Source organism: Salvelinus fontinalis, chromosome 2 (assembly GCF_029448725.1).
Source record: "Salvelinus fontinalis isolate EN_2023a chromosome 2, ASM2944872v1, whole genome shotgun sequence".
Classification (NCBI taxonomy): domain Eukaryota; kingdom Metazoa; phylum Chordata; class Actinopteri; order Salmoniformes; family Salmonidae; genus Salvelinus; species Salvelinus fontinalis.
This window is the reverse complement of record NC_074666.1, coordinates 30,965,387-30,990,651: the sequence shown is the minus strand read 5'-3', so window position 1 is coordinate 30,990,651 and position 25,265 is coordinate 30,965,387. Positions and strand designations below refer to the sequence as shown.

The 25,265-nt window shown below is 43.6% G+C and overlaps 1 protein-coding gene across 1 annotated transcript in view; it reads left to right on the top strand.

The window, feature by feature from the left end:
* Window positions 1-25,265, top strand: part of LOC129816519 (cGMP-dependent 3',5'-cyclic phosphodiesterase-like) — a 40,854-nt gene that overhangs the window by 5,223 nt on the left and 10,366 nt on the right. The window contains exons 2-16 of the mRNA XM_055871092.1: window positions 5,413-5,476; window positions 16,850-16,939; window positions 17,181-17,272; window positions 17,397-17,506; window positions 17,669-17,718; window positions 17,947-18,006; window positions 18,108-18,261; window positions 18,400-18,452; window positions 18,559-18,633; window positions 18,734-18,775; window positions 18,887-18,955; window positions 19,081-19,211; window positions 19,335-19,446; window positions 23,934-23,973; window positions 24,070-24,133. Of these exons, the coding sequence (XP_055727067.1) occupies window positions 5,413-5,476; window positions 16,850-16,939; window positions 17,181-17,272; window positions 17,397-17,506; window positions 17,669-17,718; window positions 17,947-18,006; window positions 18,108-18,261; window positions 18,400-18,452; window positions 18,559-18,633; window positions 18,734-18,775; window positions 18,887-18,955; window positions 19,081-19,211; window positions 19,335-19,446; window positions 23,934-23,973; window positions 24,070-24,133 (1,206 nt within the window). The remainder of the gene's footprint in view (window positions 1-5,412; window positions 5,477-16,849; window positions 16,940-17,180; window positions 17,273-17,396; window positions 17,507-17,668; window positions 17,719-17,946; window positions 18,007-18,107; window positions 18,262-18,399; window positions 18,453-18,558; window positions 18,634-18,733; window positions 18,776-18,886; window positions 18,956-19,080; window positions 19,212-19,334; window positions 19,447-23,933; window positions 23,974-24,069; window positions 24,134-25,265) is intronic.

Sequence of the window (25,265 nt, the reverse complement as noted above, 5' to 3'; positions counted from 1 at the left end):
TGGGACACTGTAAAGTCCATGGAGAATAAGAACACCTCCTCCCAGCTTCCAACTGCACTGAAGATAGGAAACACTGTCACCACCGACAAATCCACTATAATTGAGAATTTCAATAAGCATTTTTCTACGGCTGGCCATGCTTTCCACCTGGCTGCCCCTACCCCGGTCAACAGCACTGCCCTCCCCTCTGCTACTCGCCCAAGCCTTCCCCATTTCTCTTTCTCCCAAATACAGTCAGCTGATTTTCTGAAAGAGCTGCAAAATCTGGACCCTTACAAATCAGCCGGGCTAGATAATCTGGACCCTTTCTTTCTAAAACTATCTGCTGAAATTGTTGCCACCCCTATTACTAGCATCTTCAACCTCTCTTTCGTGTCGTCTGAGATTCCCAAAGATTGGAAAGCAACTGCGGTTATCCCCCTCTTCAAAGGGGGGGACACTCTTGACCCTAACAGCTACAGACCTATATCTATCCTACCCTGCCTTTCTAAGGTCTTCGAAAGCCAAGTCAACAAACAGATTACCGACCATTTCGAATCCCACCATACCTTCTCCACTATGCAATCTGGTTTCAGAGCTGGCCATGGGTGCACCTCAGCCACGCTCAAGGTCATAAACGATATCTTAACCGCCATCGATAGGAAACAATACTGTGCAGCCGTATTCATTGACCTGGCCAAGGCTTTTGACTCTGTCAATCACCACATCCTCATCGGCAGACTCGACAGCCTTGGTTTCTCTAATGATTGCCTCGCCTGGTTCACCAACTACTTCTCTGATCGAGTTCAGTGTGTCAAATCGGAGGGTCTGTTGTCCGGGCCTCTGGCAGTCTCTATGGGGGTGCCACAGGGTTCAATTCTTGGACCGACTCTCTTCTCTGTATACATCAATGATGTCGCTCTTGCTGCTGGTGATTCTCTGATCCATCTCTACGCAGACGACACTATTCTGTATACTTCTGGCCCTTCTTTTGACACTGTGTTAACAACCCTCCAGGCGAGCTTCACAACTCTCCTTCCGTGGCCTCCATTTGCTCTTAAATACAAGTAAAACTAAATGCATGCTCTTCAACCGATCGCTGCCTGCACCTGCCCGCCTGTCCAACATCACTACTCTGGACGGCTCTGACTTAGAATATGTGGACAACTACAAATACCTAGGTGTCTGGTTAGACTGTAAACTCTCCTTCCAGACTCACATCAAACATCTCCAATCCAAAGTTAAATCTAGAATTGGCTTCCTATTCCGCAACAAAGCATCCTTCACTCATGCTGCCAAACATACCCTTGTAAAACTGACCATCCTACCAATCCTCGACTTCGGTGATGTCATTTACAAAATAGCCTCCAAAACCCTACTCAATAAATTGGATGCAGTCTATCACAGTGCCATCCGTTTTGTCACCAAAGCCCCATATACTACCCACCACTGCGACCTGTACACTCTCTTTGGCTGGCCCTCGCTTCATACTCGTCGTCAAACCCACTGGCTCCAGGTCATCTACAAGACCCTGCTAGGTAAAGTCCCCCCTTATCTCAGCTCGCTGGTCACCATAGCAGCACCTACCTGTAGCACGCGCTCCAGCAGGTATATCTCTCTGGTCACCCCCAAAACCAATTCTTCCTTTGGCCGCCTCTCCTTCCAGTTCTCTGCTGCCAATGACTGGAACGAACTACAAAAATCTCTGAAACTGGAAACACTTATCTCCCTCACTAGCTTTAAGCACCAGCTGTCAGAGCAGCTCATAGATTACTGCACCTGTACATAGCCCATCTATAATTTAGCCCAAACAACTACCTCTTTACCTACTGTATTTATTTATTTATTTATTTATTTAGCTCCTTTGCACCCCATTATTTCTATCTCTACTTTTTTCTATCTCTACTATCTCTACTTTTTTTACTTTTTTTTACTTGCTATATTGTATTTACTTCGCCACCATGGCCTTTTTATATTTTTATTTATTTATATATATATTTTGTTTGCCTTCACCTCCCTTATCTCACCTCACTTGCTCATATTGTATATAGACTTATTTTTCACTGTATTATTGACTGTATGTTTGTTTTACTCCATGTGTAACTATGTGTTGTTGTATGTGTCGAACTGCTTTGCTTTATCTTGGCCAGGTCGCAATTGTAAATGAGAACGTGTTCTCAATTTGCCTACCTGGTTAAATAAAGGTGAAATAAAATAAAAATTAAAAATAGGCCAGTTGAGAACAAGATCTCATTTACAACTGCGACCTGGCCAAGATAAAGCAAAGCAGTGTGACAAAAACAACAACACAGAGTTACACATGGTGTCACGCCCTGGCCTTAGTTATCTTTGTTTTCTTTATTATTTTAGTTAGGTCAGGGTGTGACATGGGGGATGTATGTGTTTTGTATTGTCTAGGTTTTTTTTATGTTTATGGGGCAGTGTCTAGTCTAGGGGATTGTATGTCTATGGTTGCCTAGATTGGTTCTCAATTAGAGACAGCCGTCTATCGTTGTCTGATTGGGAGCCATATTTAGGCAGCCATAGTCATTAGGTAATTTGTGGGTGATTGTCTATGTGTAAGTTGCCAGTGTCTGCACTTATTTGTTTTGTATAGCTTCACGTTTGTTGTTTTGTAGTTTTGTTTAAGTGTTCTTCAGTACGTCGCTTAAATAAATAGATTATGTATTCACTTCACGCTGCGCCTTGGTCCTCTTCTCTTTCATGTTACGACGATCGTGACACACGGGATAAACAAACGTCCAGTCAATAACACAATAGAAAAATCTATATACAGTGTGTGCAAATGTAGTAAGGTTAGGGAGGTAATACCTAACCCTAACCTTAAATTAAGACCAAAAATATCATTTTGTTTTCATACATTTTTACAATAAAGCCAATTTTGACTTTGCAGCTGGCCCATTGAGCGGAAACTGCTCAGTTCTGCCTCCAGGGCAAAACTCGTGACAAATGTGAACCTGCATATTTGACACAAAAATTCTACATTCATTATGGAATCTCACATTTTACAGCAGCTTTTCTCACTTCCCATCTTGCAGACCTTTAGATGTTGCTGTGTCACGTAGCTAGGAGTGGTGGGTGCGGAGTCAGGCGCAGAGAGCAGAGGTTTAGGGAAAACCGTATTTATTCCGGTAAGTAATGGTCACACCAAAAACAACAGGCGAAATAGTGACCGACCCAAACAGGACACTAAAATCTCCAAGAAATAACAAAAACACAACCATCCACAAACAGAACAGAGAACAAGCCTGCACAAAAGCAGGCGGACATAGAATACTTAAATAGCCCTGAAACAACCCCCAAACAAGAAACAGGTGAAACCAATACAGACATAACCAACAGAAAAAGAAAAGGGAATCGGTGGCAGCTAGTAGACCGGTGACGACGACCGCCGAGCGCCGCCCGAACAGGAAGAGGAGCCACCTTCGGTGGAAGTCGTGACATGCTGACTGGTCTGTCATTTAATTACCTTCTGACATAGACTGAATAATTTGTCTATATTTAATGGAAGTGGTGCTCTCGCAATGAGAAGACTTGCATGCCAATTACTGGTACAAAATGTTTTAGAAAAACTTTTTCAGTGGTCCATCATGGAACTAGATTAGAAACCAAAGAGGGAATATCTTCCCGGTGGTGTTCTGGTGTCATGAATCTTTAAAGGCTTTATGAAGGAAAAAATGGACTGAGGTCTTAACATTTAAAAAAAATAGTTTTCCTAGTTTTTATAATAATTTGTACCATTTGTATAACTCATGTTTGGCCATGTCAATAAATTGCCTATTACATGCTCAAGTGAATCTTTTTATTAACTCTCTGCCAGTCAGCTCTCATTCAGAGGTAATTGATTAAGTATAATTATGTACACGATTTAAAAAATCATTCAGATATAATTAGGTTTTTATGCTTGAGAGATTGTGAGAGATTGTGTTTATTTTATTCACAACTAATAGAATCACACAAGCCTATGAAGTTTCCTTTGTCTTATTATCTGTGTCTTATTTCACAATGATGCTAAATGCATATGCTGATGTATTTATGGTTGTTTTCTTTGCTGTGCTTTTTAGCAGATGCAGCAGCTTTGAACTCTTGACAGGGGACAGGCCTGTTCTGATATCAGGGTCTTTGTTCTTTGCTCTCATTATCATACAAAGGAGATTGCGTTGCATATTATTCCCCGGATGTTCTGTGTTCAGCTTTAGCCTATCAATAACAAAACCTTTTAACTGGAAAGTCATATGCTATCACTTCATGGCTGTTTAGTTGCTAATATGACTGAGTCAAATGGATTTTATGTCAATAAAGATGACTCTTCAACGGGATGTTTACACGGGACCAAACACCATTATTCATGTCACATTAATGTTACAACATCCTCCTGGATTATTAGAATGTAATACAAATATAAATCCCTTAATTTAATTAAAACTAAAACAGAAAAAATAAATATGACCAAAATAAATATGACCATAGGCTATGTACGGTACACTACAGACCAACCTGACAGTGCTATTATATGTTGATAGGCTTGTGCATGTGATAGAATGTTGCTCCATGAAGCCTTGTGTTACCGGAGCTTGCAAAAAGGGAACACCCACCCCCACTGAGCCAGCCTCTCTGACCCTGGGCTGAAACAATATCTCTCACTCGTTGGCACTTAGATCGATATCCCTGTGAGTGTGAGTGTGAGAGTGAGAGTGAGAGAGAGACTAGTGTTTGCTTCTCTATCTGTTTTTGGAGCCCTGCAGTTTTTCTGGAGCAGGTGGAGATGGCATTAGAGATATTCACAGACACTCAGTTTCCATACCAGTGTGCAGATACTGGATTGCCCAAACCACACACATGCACACATGCACATGTACATACAGGCACACACAACATAATAACCACACACAGTACTGTAATATATATTCCTTTTACCAGACACTTTTATCCAAAGAAACTTACAGACATGAATGCCAACATTTGTACGTGTGGGTGGTCCCGGGAATCATACCCACTATCCTGGCATTGCAAGATCCATAATTTACCAATTGAGCTACAGAGGACCAGAGAGAAGGGGGGCAGGGCAGAGTAGAGAGAGAGTTAGGGAGGAGGAGATTTGAAGAGAGCCTTGAGAGAGAGAGAAAGAGAGAGGGAAAAGAGAGAGTGAGAAGCCTGGAGCATGTGTAGTTATGGGTAGGCTTGTTTATGTACTGAGACTCTGTCTCCACTGACAACCAGGAGAGTATTAGAGGAAGAGAGCCAAGGAGACTGATAGAGACGTAGGGTTAGTGGCTGAAAGACAGAGAGAGACAAATAGAAAACGAAACATAGAGATAAAGAAAGAGATAAAGAGGGAGAGGAGGGCGCTATAGAAACACAGGTAGGCAGTATGCTGCAGGGGGTTCTTATTGCCCTCTTTCGCTTCTTCAGGGGAGGGGGACGGCAGGTGTTCCCGCCGGTGGAGGAAAGAGGGCCATATTCAAACTCCGTACAGGTAAGACTCTGCTCTCCTTTCCCTCATCTTCCTTCTTCTAGCCCCAGGACATACAGTAGTAAAAAGTGTTCCAGCCTCACACTGTCTCCTGCCACGTGTCCAGTAGCTGAAAAAGTACCCATTGTCAAACTTGAGTAAAAGTAAAGATACCTTAATAGAAAATGACTCAAGTAAAAGTGAAAGTCACCCAGTAAAATACCACTTGAGTTAAAGTCTAAAAGTATTTGGTTTGAAATATACTTAAGTATCAAAAGTACATGCAATTGCTAAAATATACTTAAGTATCAAAAGTAAAAAGAACAATTATTTCACTATATTAAGCAAACCTGCAGCACGATTTTCTTATTTTTTTAATTTACGGATAGCCAGAGGCGCACTCCAACACTCAAACATAATTTACAAACGAAGCATTTGTGTTTAGTGAGTCCGCCCGATCAGAGGTCGTACGGATGACCAGGGATGTTCTCTTGATAAGTGCATGGATTGGACCATTGTCCCGTCCTGCTAAGCATTCAAAATGTAACAAGTACTTTTGGGTGTCATAGAAAATGTATGGAGTAAAACATATATTAATTTATTTAGGAATGTAGTGGAGTAAAACACTAAAAGTTGTCAAAAATATAAATAGTAAAATAAAGTACAGATACCACAAAAAAATACTTACCGTAAGTAGTTCTTTCAAGTATTTTTACTTAAGTACTTTACACCACTGCATGTGTCTGCACTCTGAAAACTATAGGACTGGCTTATGTGTCTGTGAGATACTGTATGATCGGACACCATAGTGACAGCTGTCAGTCACATTTCAGCTGAAATCATTTGACATGCAGTAGTGAGCAAATCACTGTGAGAGAGAGATGGTTCCCTCATGTTCGGAGTTGGAAGTATTTATATGTTCAATTCTCAGCTGATTTGTAGATGCTTCTGGATTGGCTGTGCTGTTTAGTTGGCTGGTCAAATAATTCATGCTTTACTGATGGCAACGTGGAGTGTATATGTGTGTATCTGTGTCTTTGTCTGTGTGTTTATGTGATGAAAGGAGGGAGATAGAGCACGCATGAATTCTAAGTTAACAGTGGGACATGGACCAACAACACAGACATTGTGGAAACATTGCACAGGACTGACATAATGTTTCATATTTTCACTCACCTGTGATGTAAGCCAGACAGAATCGGAACATTTATTATTTTGGAATCCCCTGCCAAGTGACCTTTGGCCCTCTGATGCTATTTTCGTTGTAGGAGGATTCACAAAAAATTCTCATTGGACCCTCACACAAATCACAGGCTCCAAAGCTGCTGGAGGACAGGTCCTTGTCTATATATAGGCATGTTCAAGGTTTTTAGGTTTTTACGCATTTGGCTGAGGTGTATGTAAACTTCCGACTTCAACTGTAAATATAGGACAAAACACACATCACAACAAGAGAGACAACACAACACTACATAAAGAGAGACCTAAGACAACCACATAGCAAGGCAGCAACACATGACAACTGCCACGATCGTCAAAGGGAGAGAGAGAGGACCAAGGCGCAGCGTGTGAAAAATACATCTTCTCTTTATTTAGGAGATGAACGAACGAAGCAAAACAACAAAAAGGCGACCGTGAAGCTATAACCGAACAAAATGCAAACATGTAACCTAGACACAGACCTAGACAATGACCCAACCAAAACATGATGCCTATGGCTGCCTAAAATATGGCTCCCAATCAGAGACAAATGAAAGACATCTGTCTCTGATTGAGAACCACTCAGGCAACCATAGACATACCTAGAAACATTCACTCAACCATAAACATACCTAGAAACATTCACTCAACACAAACCCATACACTAAACCCAACACCCCCTTTTCCATATAACCACCCAAAACGAGACAAAACACAAACATTCCCCATGTCACACCCTGACCTAACTAAAATAATAAAGAAAACAAAGAATACTAAGGCCAAGGCGTGACAACAACACAGAATGGTAGCAACACAACATAACAACAACATGGTACCAGCACAAAACATGGTACAAACATTATTGGGCACAGTCAACAGCACAAAGGTCAAGAAGGTAGAGACAACAATACATCACACAAAGCAGCCACAACTGTCAGTAAGAGTGTCCGTGATTGAGTCTTTGAATGAAGAGATTGAGATAAAACTGTCCAGTTTGAGTGTTTGATGCAGCTCGTCCAATTGCACAGGGTGGGGTTCAGACCCAGGGCCTCAAGCTTAATGATAAGCTTGGAGGGTACTATGATGTAGAATGCTGAGCTATAGTCAATGAACAGCATTTTTACATAGGTATTCCTCTTGTCCAGATGGGATAAGGCAGTGTGCAGTGTGATGGCAATTGCATCGTCTGTGGACCTTTTGGGGCGGTAAGCAAATTGAAGCGAGTCTAGGGTGACAGGTAAGGTAGAGGTGATATGATCCTTGACTAGCCTCTCAAAGCACTTCATGATGACGAAAGTGAGTGCTACGGGGCGATAGTCATTTCATTCAGTTACCGTTGCATTCTTGGGTACAGGAACAATGGTTGACATCTTGAAGCATGTGGGGACATCAGACTGCGATAGGGAGAGATTGAATATGTCCGTAAACACTCCAGCCAGATGTAAATATGTCCGTAAACACACCAGCCAGGAAGCAGCTAAGGATGCCGTCTGGGCCGGCAGCCCTGCAAGGGTTAACAAGTTGAAATGTCTTACTCACCTCGGCCACGGAGAAGGAGAGCCCACAGTCCTTGATAGCGGGCTGCGTCAGTGGCACTGTGTTATCCTCAAAGGGACAAAGAAGGTGTTTAGCTTGTCCGGAAGCAAGATGTCGGTGTCCGCGTGGCTGGTTTTCCTTTTGTAGTCCGTGATTGTCTGTAGACCCTGCCACGTACGTCTCGTGTCTGAGCTGTTGAATTGCGACTCCACTTTGTCTCTATACTGATGTTTTACCTGTTTGATTGCCTTGCGGAGGGAATGACTACTCTGTTTGCATTCTGCCATATTCCTAGTCACCTTGCCATGGTTAAAAGCGGTTTTGCGCAAATGCTGCCATCTATCCACGGTTTCTTGTTAGACTAGGTTTTAATAGTCACAGTGGTTACAACATCTCCTATACACTTCCTGATAAACTCAGTCACTGTCTCCACTGAAGCGTGGATTCCGATTGGTCAGACCAGCGTGGTTGAGTGTTTTAGCAGCGCGAGTACTACAGTCAATATGCTGATAGAATTTAGGCATCCTTTTTCTCAAATTTGCTTTGTTAAAATCCTCAGCTATAATAAATGCAGCCTCAGGATATATGGTTTCCAGTTTGCATAAAGCCCAGTGAAGTTCCTTGAGGGCCGTCGTGGTATTGGCTTGAGGGGGGATATACACGGCTGTGACTATAATCTAAGAGAATTCTCTTGGGAGATAATACGGTCGGCATTTGATTGTGAGGTATTCTAGGTCAGATGAACAAAAGTACTTGAGTTCCTGTATGTCAGGGGTGTCAAACTCATTCCACGGAGGGCCTAGTGTCTGCAGGTTTTTGGTTTTTCCTTTCAATAAAGCCCTAGACAACCAGGTGTGGGGAGTTCCTAACTAATTAGTGATGTTAATTCATCAATCAAGTACAAGGGAGGAGCGAAAACCCGCAGACACTCGGCCCTCCGTGGAATGAGTTTGACACCTGTGCTGTATGTTATCACAATTACACCATGAGTCGTTAATCATGTCACGTTCCTGACCTGTTTTCTTTTGTCTTGTATTTATTTAGTTGGTCAGGGCGTGAGTTGGGTGGGTTTGTCTATGTGTGATTTTCTATGTTGGGATGTTTGTGTTCGGCCGGGTATGATTCTCAATCAGAGGCAGCTGTCAATCGTTGTCCCTGATTGAGAATCATACTTAGGCAGCCTGGGTTTCACGTGTGTGTTGTGGGTGTTTGTTTCTGTGTTTGTATTCGTGCCACACGGGACTGTTGTCGGTTGTATTCATTTTGTTATTTTGTTTCATGTTAGTGTTCAGTTTCGATTTAATAAATTATTATGAGCATTACCCACTCTGCGTGTTGGTCCGATCCATGCTCCTCCCCGTCTGAGGAGGAGAACGACTATGACGACCGTTACACCCCCGCCCTTCTTCTTCCCAGAGAGACGTTTATTCCTCTCGGCGCGATGAACTGAAAATCCAGATGGCTGGACAGACTCCGACAGTATATCCCGAGAGAGCTATGTTTCCGTAAAACAGAGTATTCTTACAATCCCTGATGTCTCTCTGGAAAGAAACCCCTGCCCTGAACTCATCAACTTTATTATCTAGGGACTGAACAGTGAGTAATATACTCGGAAGCGGTGGGTGGTTTGCGCACCTCCATAATCGGGCTAGAAGACTGCTCCGAGTACCTCTCATTCACTGGTGTTGTTTTGGGCCAGTCTCTGGAATCAGTTAAATTGCCCTGGGTGGTGCGAACAAAGGATCTGCTTCAGGAAAGTCATATTCCTGGTCGTAATGCTGGTAGTGCTGGTGAGGTACCGCCACTCTGATATCCAATAGTTCTTCCCGGCTGTATGCAATAACACATAACATTTTCTGGGCTAAAAATGTTAGAAATAATATATAAAAAAGCTAAATACTGCAAAGTTTCCTAAAAACTAGAAGCGAGGCAGCCCTCTCTGTCAGCGCCATCTTTAAGCTTTTTTGAAAATTACTCTCCCTACAGGATAGAGCTCATTGTCCAGGAAGAACAGCATACTTAGTACAGCAGCAATGACATGAGGGCCACCCCACATTAGACTTGATATTTAAGGGAAAATTCACTCAAAACTTTCCTTTAGTATTTTTTTCATTAGTCCGTTGTTGATACAGTCCCAAAATATGTTGTATGTCAGCAGTCAAGTTTTCAAGTTAAAGGACTTTCAAGAAGCAAAGTGTCACCAACCACATCATCAATTGAAATGTGTATTGAGGGCAAATGTGTATTGATTCTCTTTTGAAGTCTCTCAGAAAGTCAACAGAGCAATTAATTAATCTTAATTAATCTTAATTAATGATTAAATTAATTAATCAGGATTAATCTTTGTTTGGGAGAGTGTAGAACTCATATCATTGACTTCCCTTCTCCTCACTCAGCTCTGTAACAGCTGACTATGTCCACAGTAATCCTCCCATGAGTACTCTGACTGACGGTCTCAGTTGCTCTTCCATGCTAACTGACAGACAGGCAGGCAGGCCTGTGTCTATGCATGGCGTCATGGCTGCTCAGCCTCAGAGATAATCAGGGATGTTGTTGAGTGTCAAGCCCATAGAACCCCATGTTGAGTCTGCTCATTAGTGATACCACAGTGGTGCACAACCCTGAACTCTGTGATGCGTTTCCTGTCTGTCCACAGCACTTATCAGTGGGGTGCCTCTTAATGTGGGTGATGCTCAGCTCTAACTAACAGAGCCTTGTTTGCAAATGGAGACAGGTCCGATGGAAGGCTGGTGTTGGCAGTTGAGCAGCTTGTCAAAGCACAGTTGGGGTGAGGGTGTCAATCAGTGTTTTTTACTGTCAGTGTCAGCTCTCTGACGCACTCTGTGCGCATGCAATTGTGTAAAAATAGGGAAGGTATTTCTGGGCCACAACTAACATGCTGCTAATCAATCTGGGCCGATTCATATACAGCTGAATCAGCAGGCCATCCTTCAGACCTTTGGTATTTAGCATCTAACCCACCTGTTGTTTAATGATACCAACAAACAGTGTTTGTCTGACTACAGTGGAGGCTGGGGGCGAGAGGCACTGTGTTTGTCTCTCTTCTGTCATCCCATTAAGCCCTTGACAACATTGTTTATATAGATTTAGACTTTCCTGTTTAGATGAAGTTCCTAAATCTGCATAGCTGGAGTATGACTGATTTATATCCATCCGTACTAGGGTATATTCTCTTATGATCTTCTCTCTTATTCACATGGAATGAGGCTGAGAACCACTCAAACAAGCTACTTATACTTTTACTACTATACTATATTTAAGTGATTATGCCAGAGAAGCTGTGTTTGGAGGATATAATGGCACAGGTGTTGGTTGGCCCGAGACAAAGTCGAGTGCCGGCAAATTGTGCATTCAGAAAGTATTCAGACCCCTTGACTTTTTCCAAATTTTGTTACGTTACAGCCATATTCTAAAATGGATTAAAAAATATATAATATTCATCAAACTACACACAATACCCCATAATGAAAGCAAAAAAAGTTTTTATTTTTATATTAGCAAATTTATATAAAAAACAACAACTGAAATATCACATTTACATAAGTATTCAGACCCTTTACTCAGTACTTTGTTGAAGCACCTTTGGCAGCGATTACAGCCTAGAGTCTTCTTGGGTATGACCCTACAAGCTTGGCACACCTGTATTTGGGGAGTTTCTCCCATTCTTCTCCGCAGATCCTCTCCAGCTCTGTCGGGTTGGATGGGTTGTGTCACTGCACAGCCCTTTTCAGGCCTCTCCAGAGATGTTTGATCGGGTTCAAGTCTGGGCTCTGGCCTGAAGCCACTCCTGTGTTGACTTGGCTGTGTGCTTAGGGTCGTTGTCCTGTTGGAAGGTGAACCTTCGCACCAGTCTGAGGTCCTCAGCGCTCTGGAGCAGGTTTTCATCAAGGATCTCTCTCTACATTCCTATGTTCAGCTTTCCCTCAATCCTGATTAGTCTCCTAGTCCTTGTCGCTGAAAAACATCCACACAGCATGATGCTGCCCTCACCATGCTTCACCGTAGGGATGGTGCATTCAGGCCAAAGAGTTCAATCTTGGTTTCATCAGACCAGAGAATCTTGTTTATGGGCTGAGAGTCCTTTAGGCACCTTTTGGAAAACTCTAAGCAGGCTGTCGTGCCTTTTACTAAGGAGTGGCTTCCATCTGGCCAGTCTACCATAAAGGCCTGGTTGATGGAGTGCTGCAGAGATTGTTGTCCTTCTGGAGGAACTCTGGAGCTCTGTCAGAGTGACCATCGGGTTCTTGGTCACCTCCCTGACGAAGTCCCTTCTCCCCCGATTGCTCTGTTTGGCCGGGCGGCCAGCTCTAGGAAGAGTCTTGGTGGTTCCAAACTTCTTCCATTTAAGAATGATGGAGGCCACTGTGTTCTTGGGGACCTTCAATGCTGCAGAAATGTTTTGGTACCCTTCCCCAGATCTGTGCTTCGACATAATCCTGTCTCGGAGCTCTACCGACAATTCCATCGACCTCATGGCTTGGTTTTTGCTCTGACATGCACTGTCAACTGTTGGACCTTATATAGACAGGTGTGTGCCTTTCCAAATCATGTCCAATCTACTGAATTTACCACAGGTAGACTCCAATCAATTTGTAGAAACATCTCAATGATGATCAATGGAAGCAGGATGCCCCTGAGTTCAATTTCGAGTCTCATAGCAAAGGGTCTGAATACTTACCTATATAAGGTATTTCAGTTTTTTTATACTTAATACATTTGCCAAAATTTCAAAAAACCTGTTTTCATTTTGTCATTATGGGGTATTGTGTGTAGATTGATGTGGAACATTTTTTATTGAATAGATTTTAGAATAAGGCTGTAACGTCATTTTGGGGGGGGGAAAGTCAAGGCGTCTGAATACTTTCCGAATGCACTGTACATTTCTATATGAACCCCTCAGATTGCTCAGTCACAGTGTTTTCAGGCAGTCCTCCAATAGCTTAATGCTGAACCAAAAGGTCTGAACACCCCCTAACACACTGTACCATATTAGCAGCAGATAGCACCATGTGTAATAAACTGATGAAAATAGCAGATTGTGAGTGAGATACCTGTCATAGGTAAAGGTTAAAAGACAGATGTTTGACTCCAGAGATAAGTGTATCTGCCAAGCAAATGAATACAGGTCAGAGTAATAGTGTTGACACTCCTGTGAGGAGGGTGTGGATGTTTTGGCATGTCTGTGTGCCACTATCATTATCTTGATGTGATGAAAGAGGTCTCTGTATTAAACTAAACATGGCGTTTACAGAAACTTTGCATGAGATTAAGAAGCTAGTAGCCTATGTAGGCAGACGGTGATACTGTGAATTTCCCTCTATTTACCCTCCTTGTGACGCATTCAGATATGGGTTTAATGCACTGAAATGACTGTGAAATGATGTTATCATAGCTATGTACGTAATCCTCTCTCACTCTTTTTCTCTCTGATCTTGCTGCGTCTCTCACATGTGCTTTCCTTCCCCCAACTTTGTCAATTTTAACAAGCAAGACCCTTCTTTGTCACTCCCAGGCCAATCTGCTTTACAATACAGTGCTGCTTTAACTCCTGAGCTGCCTCATCTGAGGTTATTAACATTTGACCTTTGACCTGGGGCTATGGCAGGCCAGCCTGAAGGTGACATCTGTCTTTGTCTGAGTTTGAGCAGAATTGAAAGTCTCTCCTCTGTCATTTCATAAGCAATACTAACAGTATCATTGCTGGCAAACACACTTCAAATCCTTTAAGAAAAAGATGGGGGAAAGGAAATCTCAACATAAGCCTGATCATATTTCTAGAGCCAGAGTTGGCTGGTAAAGGTGTTGGATGAGAAAATTACTGAACAAGACCATGCAGGCAAGACCTACTGCAACGAATGAGTGAGCATTACCTTCCTGATTTTATACACACACACACACACACACACACACACACACACACACACACACACACACACACACACACACACACACACACACACACACACACACACACACACACACACACACACACACACACACACACACATACACACATACACACATACCCACGCACACAAAGTAAATGATTCCACCTTAGTGTTTATCTTTAGACAGTGTTCAGACTTGGTCCTATAAACAGTAGCGAGGTGTCTTGTAAGTTTGGTCCAATTAGTCTCCACTCTGGTGGAGAAATAGGATTATATTGTATATAATAGGATTCATACACGTCTTCCTGCTTTGGCGTCATTGGGCCTTTGTTCTCTGTATCTGCTTTATGTTTGGTACTGTGTGTATAGAAATGTACTGAAAATAGGTCACATGTCAGGAAGTTGTTCGTGTGGGATGTGTGAAATAGGCTATGATACATAAATGAGACACACTGAAACAAGACTGGGACACAGAAAACTAGGGCAGACTTAGGGAGGGTGTATTGTAAAGCAGATTGGCCTGCCATATAGTGTAGGAGGAATCCTATTGATTCCAGGTGATGTGATTACTTGGTGCTTATATTCTCCATAAGGTTACTGTGAACTTTAGCATAGATCAATTCAACCAGCAGACACATGACTCCACACGCAATGGGTGCTGGGGGTGGTTCAGATGATCTTTGTCTGACTCACCCTGGGTGTGTGCATGTGCATCTGTGTGCATGTGTTTTCCTCCCTTATTCACAATGTTTAGGAGTGCACAGGTACGTGTTGCTGCCTGTAAAATAACTCAAACGTCAGTAGCATTTGCATCAGAAATTCCTCACACTTATAAGATAAAGAGGGTCAACACCAGATGCTGCTATACAAGCATGAACACTATTACTTCCTGTGCTGTTATTTACCTGAGACACCCTATATGACGTACATTCCACAGACACTAGAGGGCGAGGTCATGTTTGCTCTGCTCCTCCGAAGGGCTATTGAGAAAAGTGATAGTGTTGAAAGAAGTTGCCAAGCAAGACACTGCTGAATCAGGTTCAGCAGCATAGCTCAATCAGCATAGCGCATTTTATAAAAGGGATGCCGTTTTTGTACTTGTATTTGTATTTATTAAGGATCCCCATTACAGTAGCTGTTGCCAAGGCAGCTCCTGGGGTCCAGCAACATTAAGGCAGTTATATACAATTTAAAATATTACATGACATTACATTTCATAACACTTTCCACAACACATGAAGTGTGTTCCCTCAGGCCACTGCTCTACTACCACATATCTACAATACAAAATCCATGTGTATGTGTGTGTAGAGTGCGTGTCTTATCATGTGTACGTGTGTCTGAACCTGTGTGTGTCTCTTCACAGTCCCCACTGTTCCATAAGGTGTATTTTTATCTGTTTTTCTAATGTGATTCTACTGCTTGCATCAGTTACCTGATGTGAAATAGAGTTCCATGTAGCCATGGCTCTATGTAGTACTGTGCGCCTCCCGTGGTCTGTTCTTGACTTGGGGACTGTGAAGGGACCTCTGGTGGCATGTCTTGTGGGGTATGCATGGGTGTCTGAGCTGTGTGCTAGTCGTTTAAACAGACACCTCGGTGCACACAGCATGTCAACACTTCTTACACAAGTAGTGATGAAGTCAATCTCTCCTCCACTTTGAGCCATGAGAGATTGACATGCATATTATTAATGTTAGCTCCATATGTACATTTAAGGGCCAGCCGTGCTGCCCTGTTCTGAGCTAATTGTAATTTTACAAGGGTCCTTCTTTGTGGCCCCTGACCATATGACTGAACAGTAGTCCAGGTGCAACAAAACTAGGGCCTGTAGGACCTGTCTTGTTGATAGTGTTGTTAAAAAGGCAGGACAGCTCTTTATTATGGAGAGACCTTTCCCATTGTTACCTACTGTTGTATCAACATGTTTTGACCATGACAGTTTACAATACAGGGTTCTCCAAGCAGTTTAGTCACCTCAACTTGCTTCATTTCCACATTATTTATTATAAGATGTAGTTGAGGTTTAGGGTTTAGTGAATTATTTGTCCCAAATACAATGCTTTGAGTTTTTTGATGTTTAACTGTGCACACGCTGGTTTCTGGGATTAAGGAGTATCATTGTGTATGATGAAGTTGTTTCTCCACACCTGTTTGTAATATACTCTAAGGCAAGTGAAGGTTGCCTGTGTGACAAGTGTGTGTATGTAAGCATGTGTACATGTGTGTGCGAGCTGATACAAAGCATTATCAAACAGGCCCCCTCTCCAGGGCATTCACTGTGAACATTAAACTGTTGACATTGAAAAAAATTAATCTATCAAACAATATTAAAACCAGTTTCCATAATTTAGATAAATTATAAAGGAACACAGGATGTCCTTTGGCAATGCAATGAATATAACATAGTCTACATTAATTGACTTTATATCATGTCTAACAATTTCTGGAGGCTGAGTGTTGGGTTGTCAGTCACAGTTTGACAGTTAGAGAATTGACCCAGCTACATCCTTTGAGATAAGGCCTAATATACTGCATTGATTGATGTAATGGTGAGTGTGTTGTAAGTGTCACTGGTCGGTCTGGCTGTACTCTACAGTGCATGTGTCTCCAGTGAATATGAGCTACTGGAGAGGCAGCTCTGTGTGAGTAACATCCAGAGCCCATTCCTCCTCCTCCTTCTTCTCTGTGTATCCTGTGCATCAAAGTCACCACAGTATTAATTATTCTATCCCCTTCTTTTATTTCCCAGTATGCATTGCTCCAACTGGCCTCAGTCACAGACTCCTCTTCCCTGCAGGATGCCATCAGAGAGGCTCTCCAGACTGTCTTTTATGAAGTGGTGTGTATCTACTGTCTCCATCATGATTTATATATATGGTCTGTCTCCATCCTATTCAGCAACATACTGTATTCTCCCTGGGGGAGGGTTGACAGAGAAACAGGAAACAGAGTGAATGGTACAAAACAGATCAAAGACCACCCACTTGTACATGTTTGACCAAATAATGTTTCAATAAATTTTTTACAACCACATTTTCTCCCCCCTCTAACAGGCTGCCCCTCCCCCCTCTCTATTATAGGACAGTGTATACGTCTATCTATTAGATGCAGAGACAGGACGCTTGTGGTGTGAAGAACCACCCCATGAGCTACCGAAGGAGGGGAGACTCAGGTAATGGGCAGGGCTGATGTGGTGCCCAGTTGACCTGTACTTCAGACCGTGATAATTCAGTCTTCATTTTCCCTCTAGTGACATTGTGATGTTCCTCAATCAATAAAATCTCTGTCTTTCTAAGGGATGTGGTTGTCCAGCAGAGGAGAGTACAGTGTGAAGGACTTCCTTCCTCAGAGCTGCAGGAGCAACAGAGAGAGAGACTAACAGAGCCACTGCAGCAGGACAAAAGAGGTGTGTGTTTTTGTATCTGGCTGTGTTGCAGGGTGAGCAACAGCAACTATACTCTAAAAGATTCGACAGAGTTCAAAACAGTCCCCAGTCCTCCTCCTGGCTAATACTTTCCTCCTCTCCACCCAATCCTTTTTCCATCCATCTTCTGTACCTCCACCACAGTGTTGATAATTCCAATCCTGGACCAGAGTGTAACTACCGCCCTCCTCTTGGTGAGCATGCTCCTCATCATTTACATTTAGCGACTAGGGCCCATCGGTAGATTTTTCACCTAGTGGGCTCAGGGATTCGAACCAGCAACCTTTCTGTTACTGGCCTAACACTATTAACTGCTAGGCTACCTACCGCCCTCATAACCCTCTCATTGCGCTGCCTTACATTATCAAAGATATCACTTTAATATGACTGCCTTTTACACGGTGTCTTCTCTATTCTGAAAGGTTTGCTGTACACAGCTCACTAAAGCTCAGGAACAAAGCCTTGATGTCCTGGAGAGACATGTGAGTCTGAAGTGTCCTTCTCCGGACCCACCAGTCCTTTAATACGATCACATTCTGAGACAGCAGGCCTACTGCTGGTACAACTCTGATTTTCCTCACAGGTCACCGTAGCCTGTAAGAGAGTCCAGGCCATGCAGGATCAAAGGCTTACCCAGGGGTTAGAGGGCAACAGGAAATCATATCTATCCCTGACCAGGAGGACAACACCTGATGTGGACTACAGTGCACTGGACCATCAGATCCTGAGGCTTTGTGGTATGATAGTGCGATGGGGCCCAGCACTTGTATTCTGCCGTCTATAGACACATCATTGTTGAGTCTATTGGACAATAGTAGGTAAGAATATATTACTATGTGTAATGACTTTGTCGATTCTTTCACTGTCTACTATAGGAGAGCTGTATGACCTGGACGCTGCCACCCTCCAACTAAAAGTAATCCGTTATGTGAGTCCAGAACCAGAAATAAACTGATTTATAAAAGCTGGTTGATCATTTGATTGATACACAGAGTGACTGTTTGACTGAATCGGTTGTATTGTTGTTTTCACAGCTGGAAGAGCAGACTCATTCATTGTGCTGCTGTTTACTTCTGGTATCAGAGGATAACCAACAGCTGTTCTGTCAGGTACACATGTACACACACAATATTCAATATTCTAAAATGAAGCAAAAGTGCAAAAATTCAAACAAAAACAAGTTTGTTAGATGTCTTTGTTATTCCTCAGGTAGTTGGAGACAAGGTTCTGAAGGCGGAGATCAGTTTCCCTGTAAGTTATACAACACAGCCCTTCTATCCCTCTGACATTACCACCTGTACCCCTGACCCTCACTCTGTGTGCCTGACCCTCCCTCCCTCCCTCTGTCTGTCTGGGGTCCAGCTGACATTTGGCAACCTTGGTCAGGCTGTGGAGAAGAGGAAGAGCATCTCCCTGCAAGATGTCACTCAAGTAAGAACAGTGAAATGTCCCCTGATCAGTATTGTAGTGTTAACAGTAGTACGTTTGGATATGTTTGATGGTCCTGTCCTCTACATCTCTGCCCCTTTTCCCTCTTCTCTGGGCTGATACTGTAGGAGGAACACCAGCAGCTGAACAGCACTCTGGGATTTGAAGTTCTCTCCATGTTGTGTGTTCCTGTTGAGTGTCGGGCCACCACCAAGGTTGTGGCCCTTGCCTGTGCCTTCAACAAAAAAGGAGCAGACAGGTATAGAGCTGTGTGTGTTAGCATAAGCATGCAAACTTCTGTCTGAGTGTGTGCGTACGTGCATGCATAGCTGCATAGGTTCGTGTCTTGCTTTACAATGTGTGTGCGCTTGTCATTCTTCAGACACACAGAAGTGGATGAACACATAGTGCAGCACTGTTTCTGCTACACTTCCTCAGTACTGACCAGCACATTGGCCTTCCAAAAGGAACAGAGACTCAAGTATGAATGCCAGGTAAGGAGACGGTACCTGACTGCACCCCTCATGAAAAGTACTACTGAATTACTACTCATCACTACTACACAAGATCTGCACAAAATGTACTGTTTTACTACTTGATTGCTATTGAGATGTGTAGTAAACCAGTAGTGATTTGTGTAGTAAATTGGGACAATTCACTACCGGAGAACACTAGATTATTCCTTCCCAAATCACTACATAATTCCTCATTAATGACTATGTAACTACTGAGCTTTTGGGTATTTGGTATTTTATTGGGATCCCCATTAGCTGTTGTGAAAGCAGCAGCTACTTTTACTGGGGTCCACACAAAACATGGAACATGACATAATACAGAACATTAATAAACAAGAACAGCTCAAGGACAGAACTACATGAATTTAAAAACGGTACACATAGCCTTCATATCAATACATACACAAAACATATCTAGGTCAAATAGGGGAGAGGCATTGTGTCGTGAGATGTTGCTTCATCAGTTTAAAATCAGGTTTGCTGTTCATTTTGAGCAATATGAGATAGAAGGAAGTTCCATGCAATAATGGTATGCTTTCTTGAATTTGTTCTGGATTTGGGGACTGTGAAAAGACCCCTGGTGGCATGTCTGGTGGGGTAAGTGTGTGTCAGAGCTGTGTGTAAGTTGACTATGCAAACAATTTGGACTTTAACACGTTTATTATAAAATAAGGGATGCAGTCAGTCTCTCCTAAACTCTTAGCCAAGAGAGACTGGCATGCATAGTATTTACAGTACCAGTCAAAAGTTCAGACACACCTACTCATTCAAGGGTTGTCCTTTATTTTTACTATTTTCTACATTGTAGAATAATAGTAGAGATATTGAAACTATGAAATAACACATAGTAGTAACCAAAAAAGGTGCTAAACATAATCAAAATATATTTTCTATTTGAGATTCTTCAAAGTAGCCACCCTTTGCCTCGATGACAGCTTTGCACACTTGGCATTCTCTCAACAAGCTTCATGAAGTAGTCACCTGGAATGGATTTCAATTAACAGGTGTGCCTTGTTAATCTGTGGAATTAGTTTCCTTCTTAATGCGTTTGAGACAATCAGTTAACTGTGACAAGGTAGGGGTGGTATACAGAAGATAGCCCTATTACGGTCCATATTATGGCAAGAACAGCACAAATAAGCAAAGATAAATGACAGTCAATTACTTTAAGACATGAACGTCAGTCAATCCAGAAAATGTCAAGAACTTTAAAAGTTTATTCAAGTACAGTAGCAAAAAACATCAAGCGCTATGATGAAACTGGCTCTCATGAGGACTGCCACAGGAAAGGAAGACCCAGAGTTACCTCTGCTGCAGAGGATACGTTCATTAGAGTTACCAGCCTCAGAAATTGCAGCCCAAATAAATGCTTCACAGAGTTCAAGTAACAGACATCTCAAGATCAACTTTTCAGCGGCCACTGCATGAATCAGGCCTTCATGGTCAAATTGCTGCAAAGAAACCACTACTAAAGGACACCAATAATAAGAAGAGACTTGCTTAGGCCAAGAAACACGAGCAATGGACATTAGACCAATGGAAATCTGTTCTTTGGTCTGATGAGTCCAAATTTGAGATTTCTGGTTCCAACCGCAGTGTCTTTGTGAGACGCAGAATAGGTGAACAGATGATCTCTGCATGTGTAGTTTCCACCGTGAAGCATGGAGGTGGTGTGATGATGTGGGGGTGCTTTGCTGGTGATTATTTAGAATTCAAGGCACACTTAACCAGCATGGCTACCACAACATTCTGCAGCGATACGCCATCCCATCTGGTTTGCGCTTAGTGGGACTATCATTTGTTTTTCAACAGGACAATGACCCAACACACCTCCAGACTATGTAAGGGCTATTTGACCAATAAGGAGAGTGATGGAGTGCTGCATCAGATAACCTGCCCTCCACAATCACTCGACCTCAACCCAATTGAGATGGTTTGGGATGATGGCTAATGGCTAAGACCATTTTGTCTAGTAATCTTTTTGATGTGGTAAAAAGTTATATAAATGGCTGAACAACTACATGAAAGTATTCATAAAACATAAAGGAAAGTTAAACGTACATATGGTGACAGCACAAGGGCTATGAAAGACAGGATGACGAAGAATGAAAGATGTGGAACGGCTGTCGTCGGTGGAAGAAGGTGAGGACCAAGGTGCAGCGTGGTAAGTGTTCATGATGTTTAATAATCATCAAAACACTGAATAACAAAATAACAAAGAAACAACCGAAAACAGTTCTGTCTGGTGCAGACACACAAAGACTGAAAATAACCAATCAAGGACAACGATTGACAGCTGCCTCTGATTGATTGAGAACCATATCAGGCCAAACACAGAAATAGAAAATCATAGAAAAACTAACATAGACAACCCACCCAACTCACGCCCTGACCATACTAAAACAAAAGACAAAACAAAGGAACTAAGGTCAGAACATGACAGTACCCCCCCCCCCCCCCCCCCCCCCCCCCCCACCAAGGTGTGGACTCCGGCCGCAAAACCTGAACCTATAGGGGACGTGGACATCAGGCGCTGGACGTGGACACCACTCCACCATAGTCTTAGTCCGCTTCTGTGGCCTCCTAGGAACGGCAACCCTCGCCGCCGACCTTGGCCTGGGAACTCTAATAAATGGGCCCATGGGACTGAAGGACGCCTCTGGACTGAAGGACAGCTCAGGACTGAGGGGTAGCTCAGGACTGAAGGGCAGCTCCGGACTGACGGGCGGCTCCGGCAGCTCCTGACTGGCGGGCGGCTCCGGCGGCTCCTAACTGGCGGGCGGCTCCGGCGGCTCCTGACTGACGGACGGCTCCGGCGGCTCCTGACTGACGGCGGCTCCTGCGGCTCAGGACAGACGGGCGGCTCCAGCGGCTCAGGACAGACGGGCGGCTCTAGCGGCTTAGGACAGACGGGCGGCTCTAGCGGCTCAGGACAGATGGGCGGCTCTAGCGGCTCAGGACAGACGGGCGGCTCTGGCGGCTCAGGACAGACGGGCAGCTCAGGCGGCGTTGGACAGACGGGCAGCTCAGGCGGCGTTGGACAGACGGGCAGCTCAGGCGACGCTGGACAGACGGGCAGCTCAGGCGGCGCTGGACAGACGGGCAGCTCAGGCGGCGCTGGACAGACGGGCAGCTCAGGCGGCACTGGACAGACGGGCAGCTCAGGCGGCGCTGGACAGACGGGAGACTCAGGCCTGCTGAGGCGCACAGTAGGCCTGGTGCGTGGTGCCGGAACTGGTGGTACCGGGCTGGGGACACGCACCACTGGGCGAGTGCGAGGAGCAGGAACAGGGCATACTGGACCCTGGAGGCGCACAGTAGGCCTGGTGCGTGGTGCCGGAACTGGTGGTACCGGGCTGGGAACACGCACCTCAAAGCGAGTGCGGGGTGCTGGAACTGGAGGCCTGGTACGTGGCGCCGCCACCGGAGGGCTGGTGCGTGGGGCTTCCACAGGAAGGCTGGTTCTTAGAGAAGGCACCGGATAGACCGGACCGTGAGGCGCACTACAGATCTCGAGCACCGAGCCTGCCCAACCCTACCTGGCTGGATACTCCCCATAGCCATGCCAGTGCATGCCAGTGCATAGCCGCACTGGGCTATGTACACGTACAGGAGACACCATGCGTAGGGCTGGTACCATGTACCCCCGCCCGAGGAGACGCACTGGAGACCAGATGCGTAGAGCCGGTTTCATGGCACCTGGCTCGATGCCCACTCTAGCCCGGCCGATAAGAGGCGCTGCAATGTACCGCACCGGGCTATGCACACACAACGGGGACACCGTGCGCCTCACAGCATAACACGGTGCCTGCCCGGTCCCTCTCTCTCCACGGTAAGCACGGGGAGTTGGCTCAGGTCTCCTCTGATTGAGAACCATATCAGACCAAACACAGAAATAGAAAATCATAGAAAAACTAACATAGACAACTCACCCAACTCACGCCCTGACCATACGAAAACAAAAGACAAAACAAAGGAACTAAGGTCAGAACGTGACAAGATGATTACATTCAGGATTGTCAAAAAGTAGCTAGATAACAACAACCAACTACTTCTTGTGTTGTGTACTTCTGTGGTCGCAAAAAGCCGGTGTAGTCTGGCTGTAGTGTTGTGATACTTATTTACTACTAACATCAAGTAGTGAAAATCTACCTGATTACTACTGGAAACACTACTGTTTCCTACTGAAAAGTACACAACTCTACTTGTGTATCTTGAGTAATGCATAAACTACACATTCACTTTACAATCCCTACAAGTCTCTACATAGTCACTACTGCGCGACAAGGTTTTATGTAGTAATTCAGTAGTACTTTGAGGGACTGACCACCCAATTTACTGAGCCTTGCTCGGAGTGACTGCCCTTTGTCCATCACGATCCCTAACTTGGTGAGAATCTTTAGCTAGCCCACAAATACGCTTCTAGTCTTCTCAACTGTTTCCTGTGTTTGTCTGTGTTCATATAGGCACTGCTTCAGGTCGCCAAAAACCTTTTCACACACCTGGGTAAGTATTATACTTTACCTATTATCCTTGTTTTAGTAGCACAGTGAGGCATCATTTTTTGCTGTTATAACAACATTTATATATCTCGGTCTCCAGATGATGTATCAGTCCTGCTAAAAGAGATCGTTGCAGAAGCACGGAGTCTCACCAGTGCAGAAATGTAAGTACTGTATTACCACAAGGCTATCACAAGCATTGTAACAAAAGCCTAAAGCTGTGTTCGAATACTCATACTAACCGCACTATTTGTGACGTGAATTGAGTATATAGTATGCTTATAGGTCATTGTATGGATATAGTTAGTATGCCAAAGTTCCCGGATGCCGTACTAAATTCGCCAAAATACGAAGTATAAATGCACTGGACACTATTTCCGTGCTTTAGGGTCCATAATACAATTCTTCAGAAAATGGGCGTGGCTTCACAACATTTTCAGATTTGAAGAAAATGGCGGAAAATATGCAGCCGAAGCAAAGAAGTCGGACGAGAGTGGATAGAAATTCATTAATTTAACTAATTATGACAAATGTTAAGAAAATGTTGAGCAATGTAATAAAGTAATGACTTTTCTAATAATTTGACAATTTGTTAGATACGCTATCCTTATGAACTGCATAGCATTACAGCAGAATGTATCGGTATGTTAGCCAGTTACCTAACGTTAGTTGGCTACTAATACATTGAACTTGCCAGGCAGTATATTAACTATATGCTATCTAACTAACCACCCAATATTTATTGACTTGATTATTTACATCATTTTTAGCTAAGTGGTAGAGTCATTGTGTGTTTCAATGGACATTGTTCATTCTGGAAATCTACTCAGATTTCAGAGCACTCTCCCGCAGAATAACTGATGAATTTACTAACGCTCAACACCCGTTGAATATGGCCGGTGTCAGTAAACGTCGGCAAAAAAAGCGGAATTAAGGCAGTCATTGTAAATAAGAATTTAAAAAAATATATATATTGTTGCCAGCAGTACAGTTACAGTCACCAACGCTCTGGATAACATGAAAACAGCTTAACCAGCTGTGCTGGAGTGAGTAAAATGGTCAGAGTGAGGTGTTCTCATTTGTGTCTGGAAGTAGTTAGCCAACGTTAGCCAGTTAGCTTGGGTGCTTGACTACCATTGAATGCTACAAAAGCGAAACGCTCTGAATTTACGAATGGACAATCTGACAACACTCTACAGACTTACGAACGCCCAGAGCGCACTCTGGCACTCCAGATTGAATTTACACACAACCAAAATCATAAAATGTTTAGTTAGTCATTTGTTATACTAACAA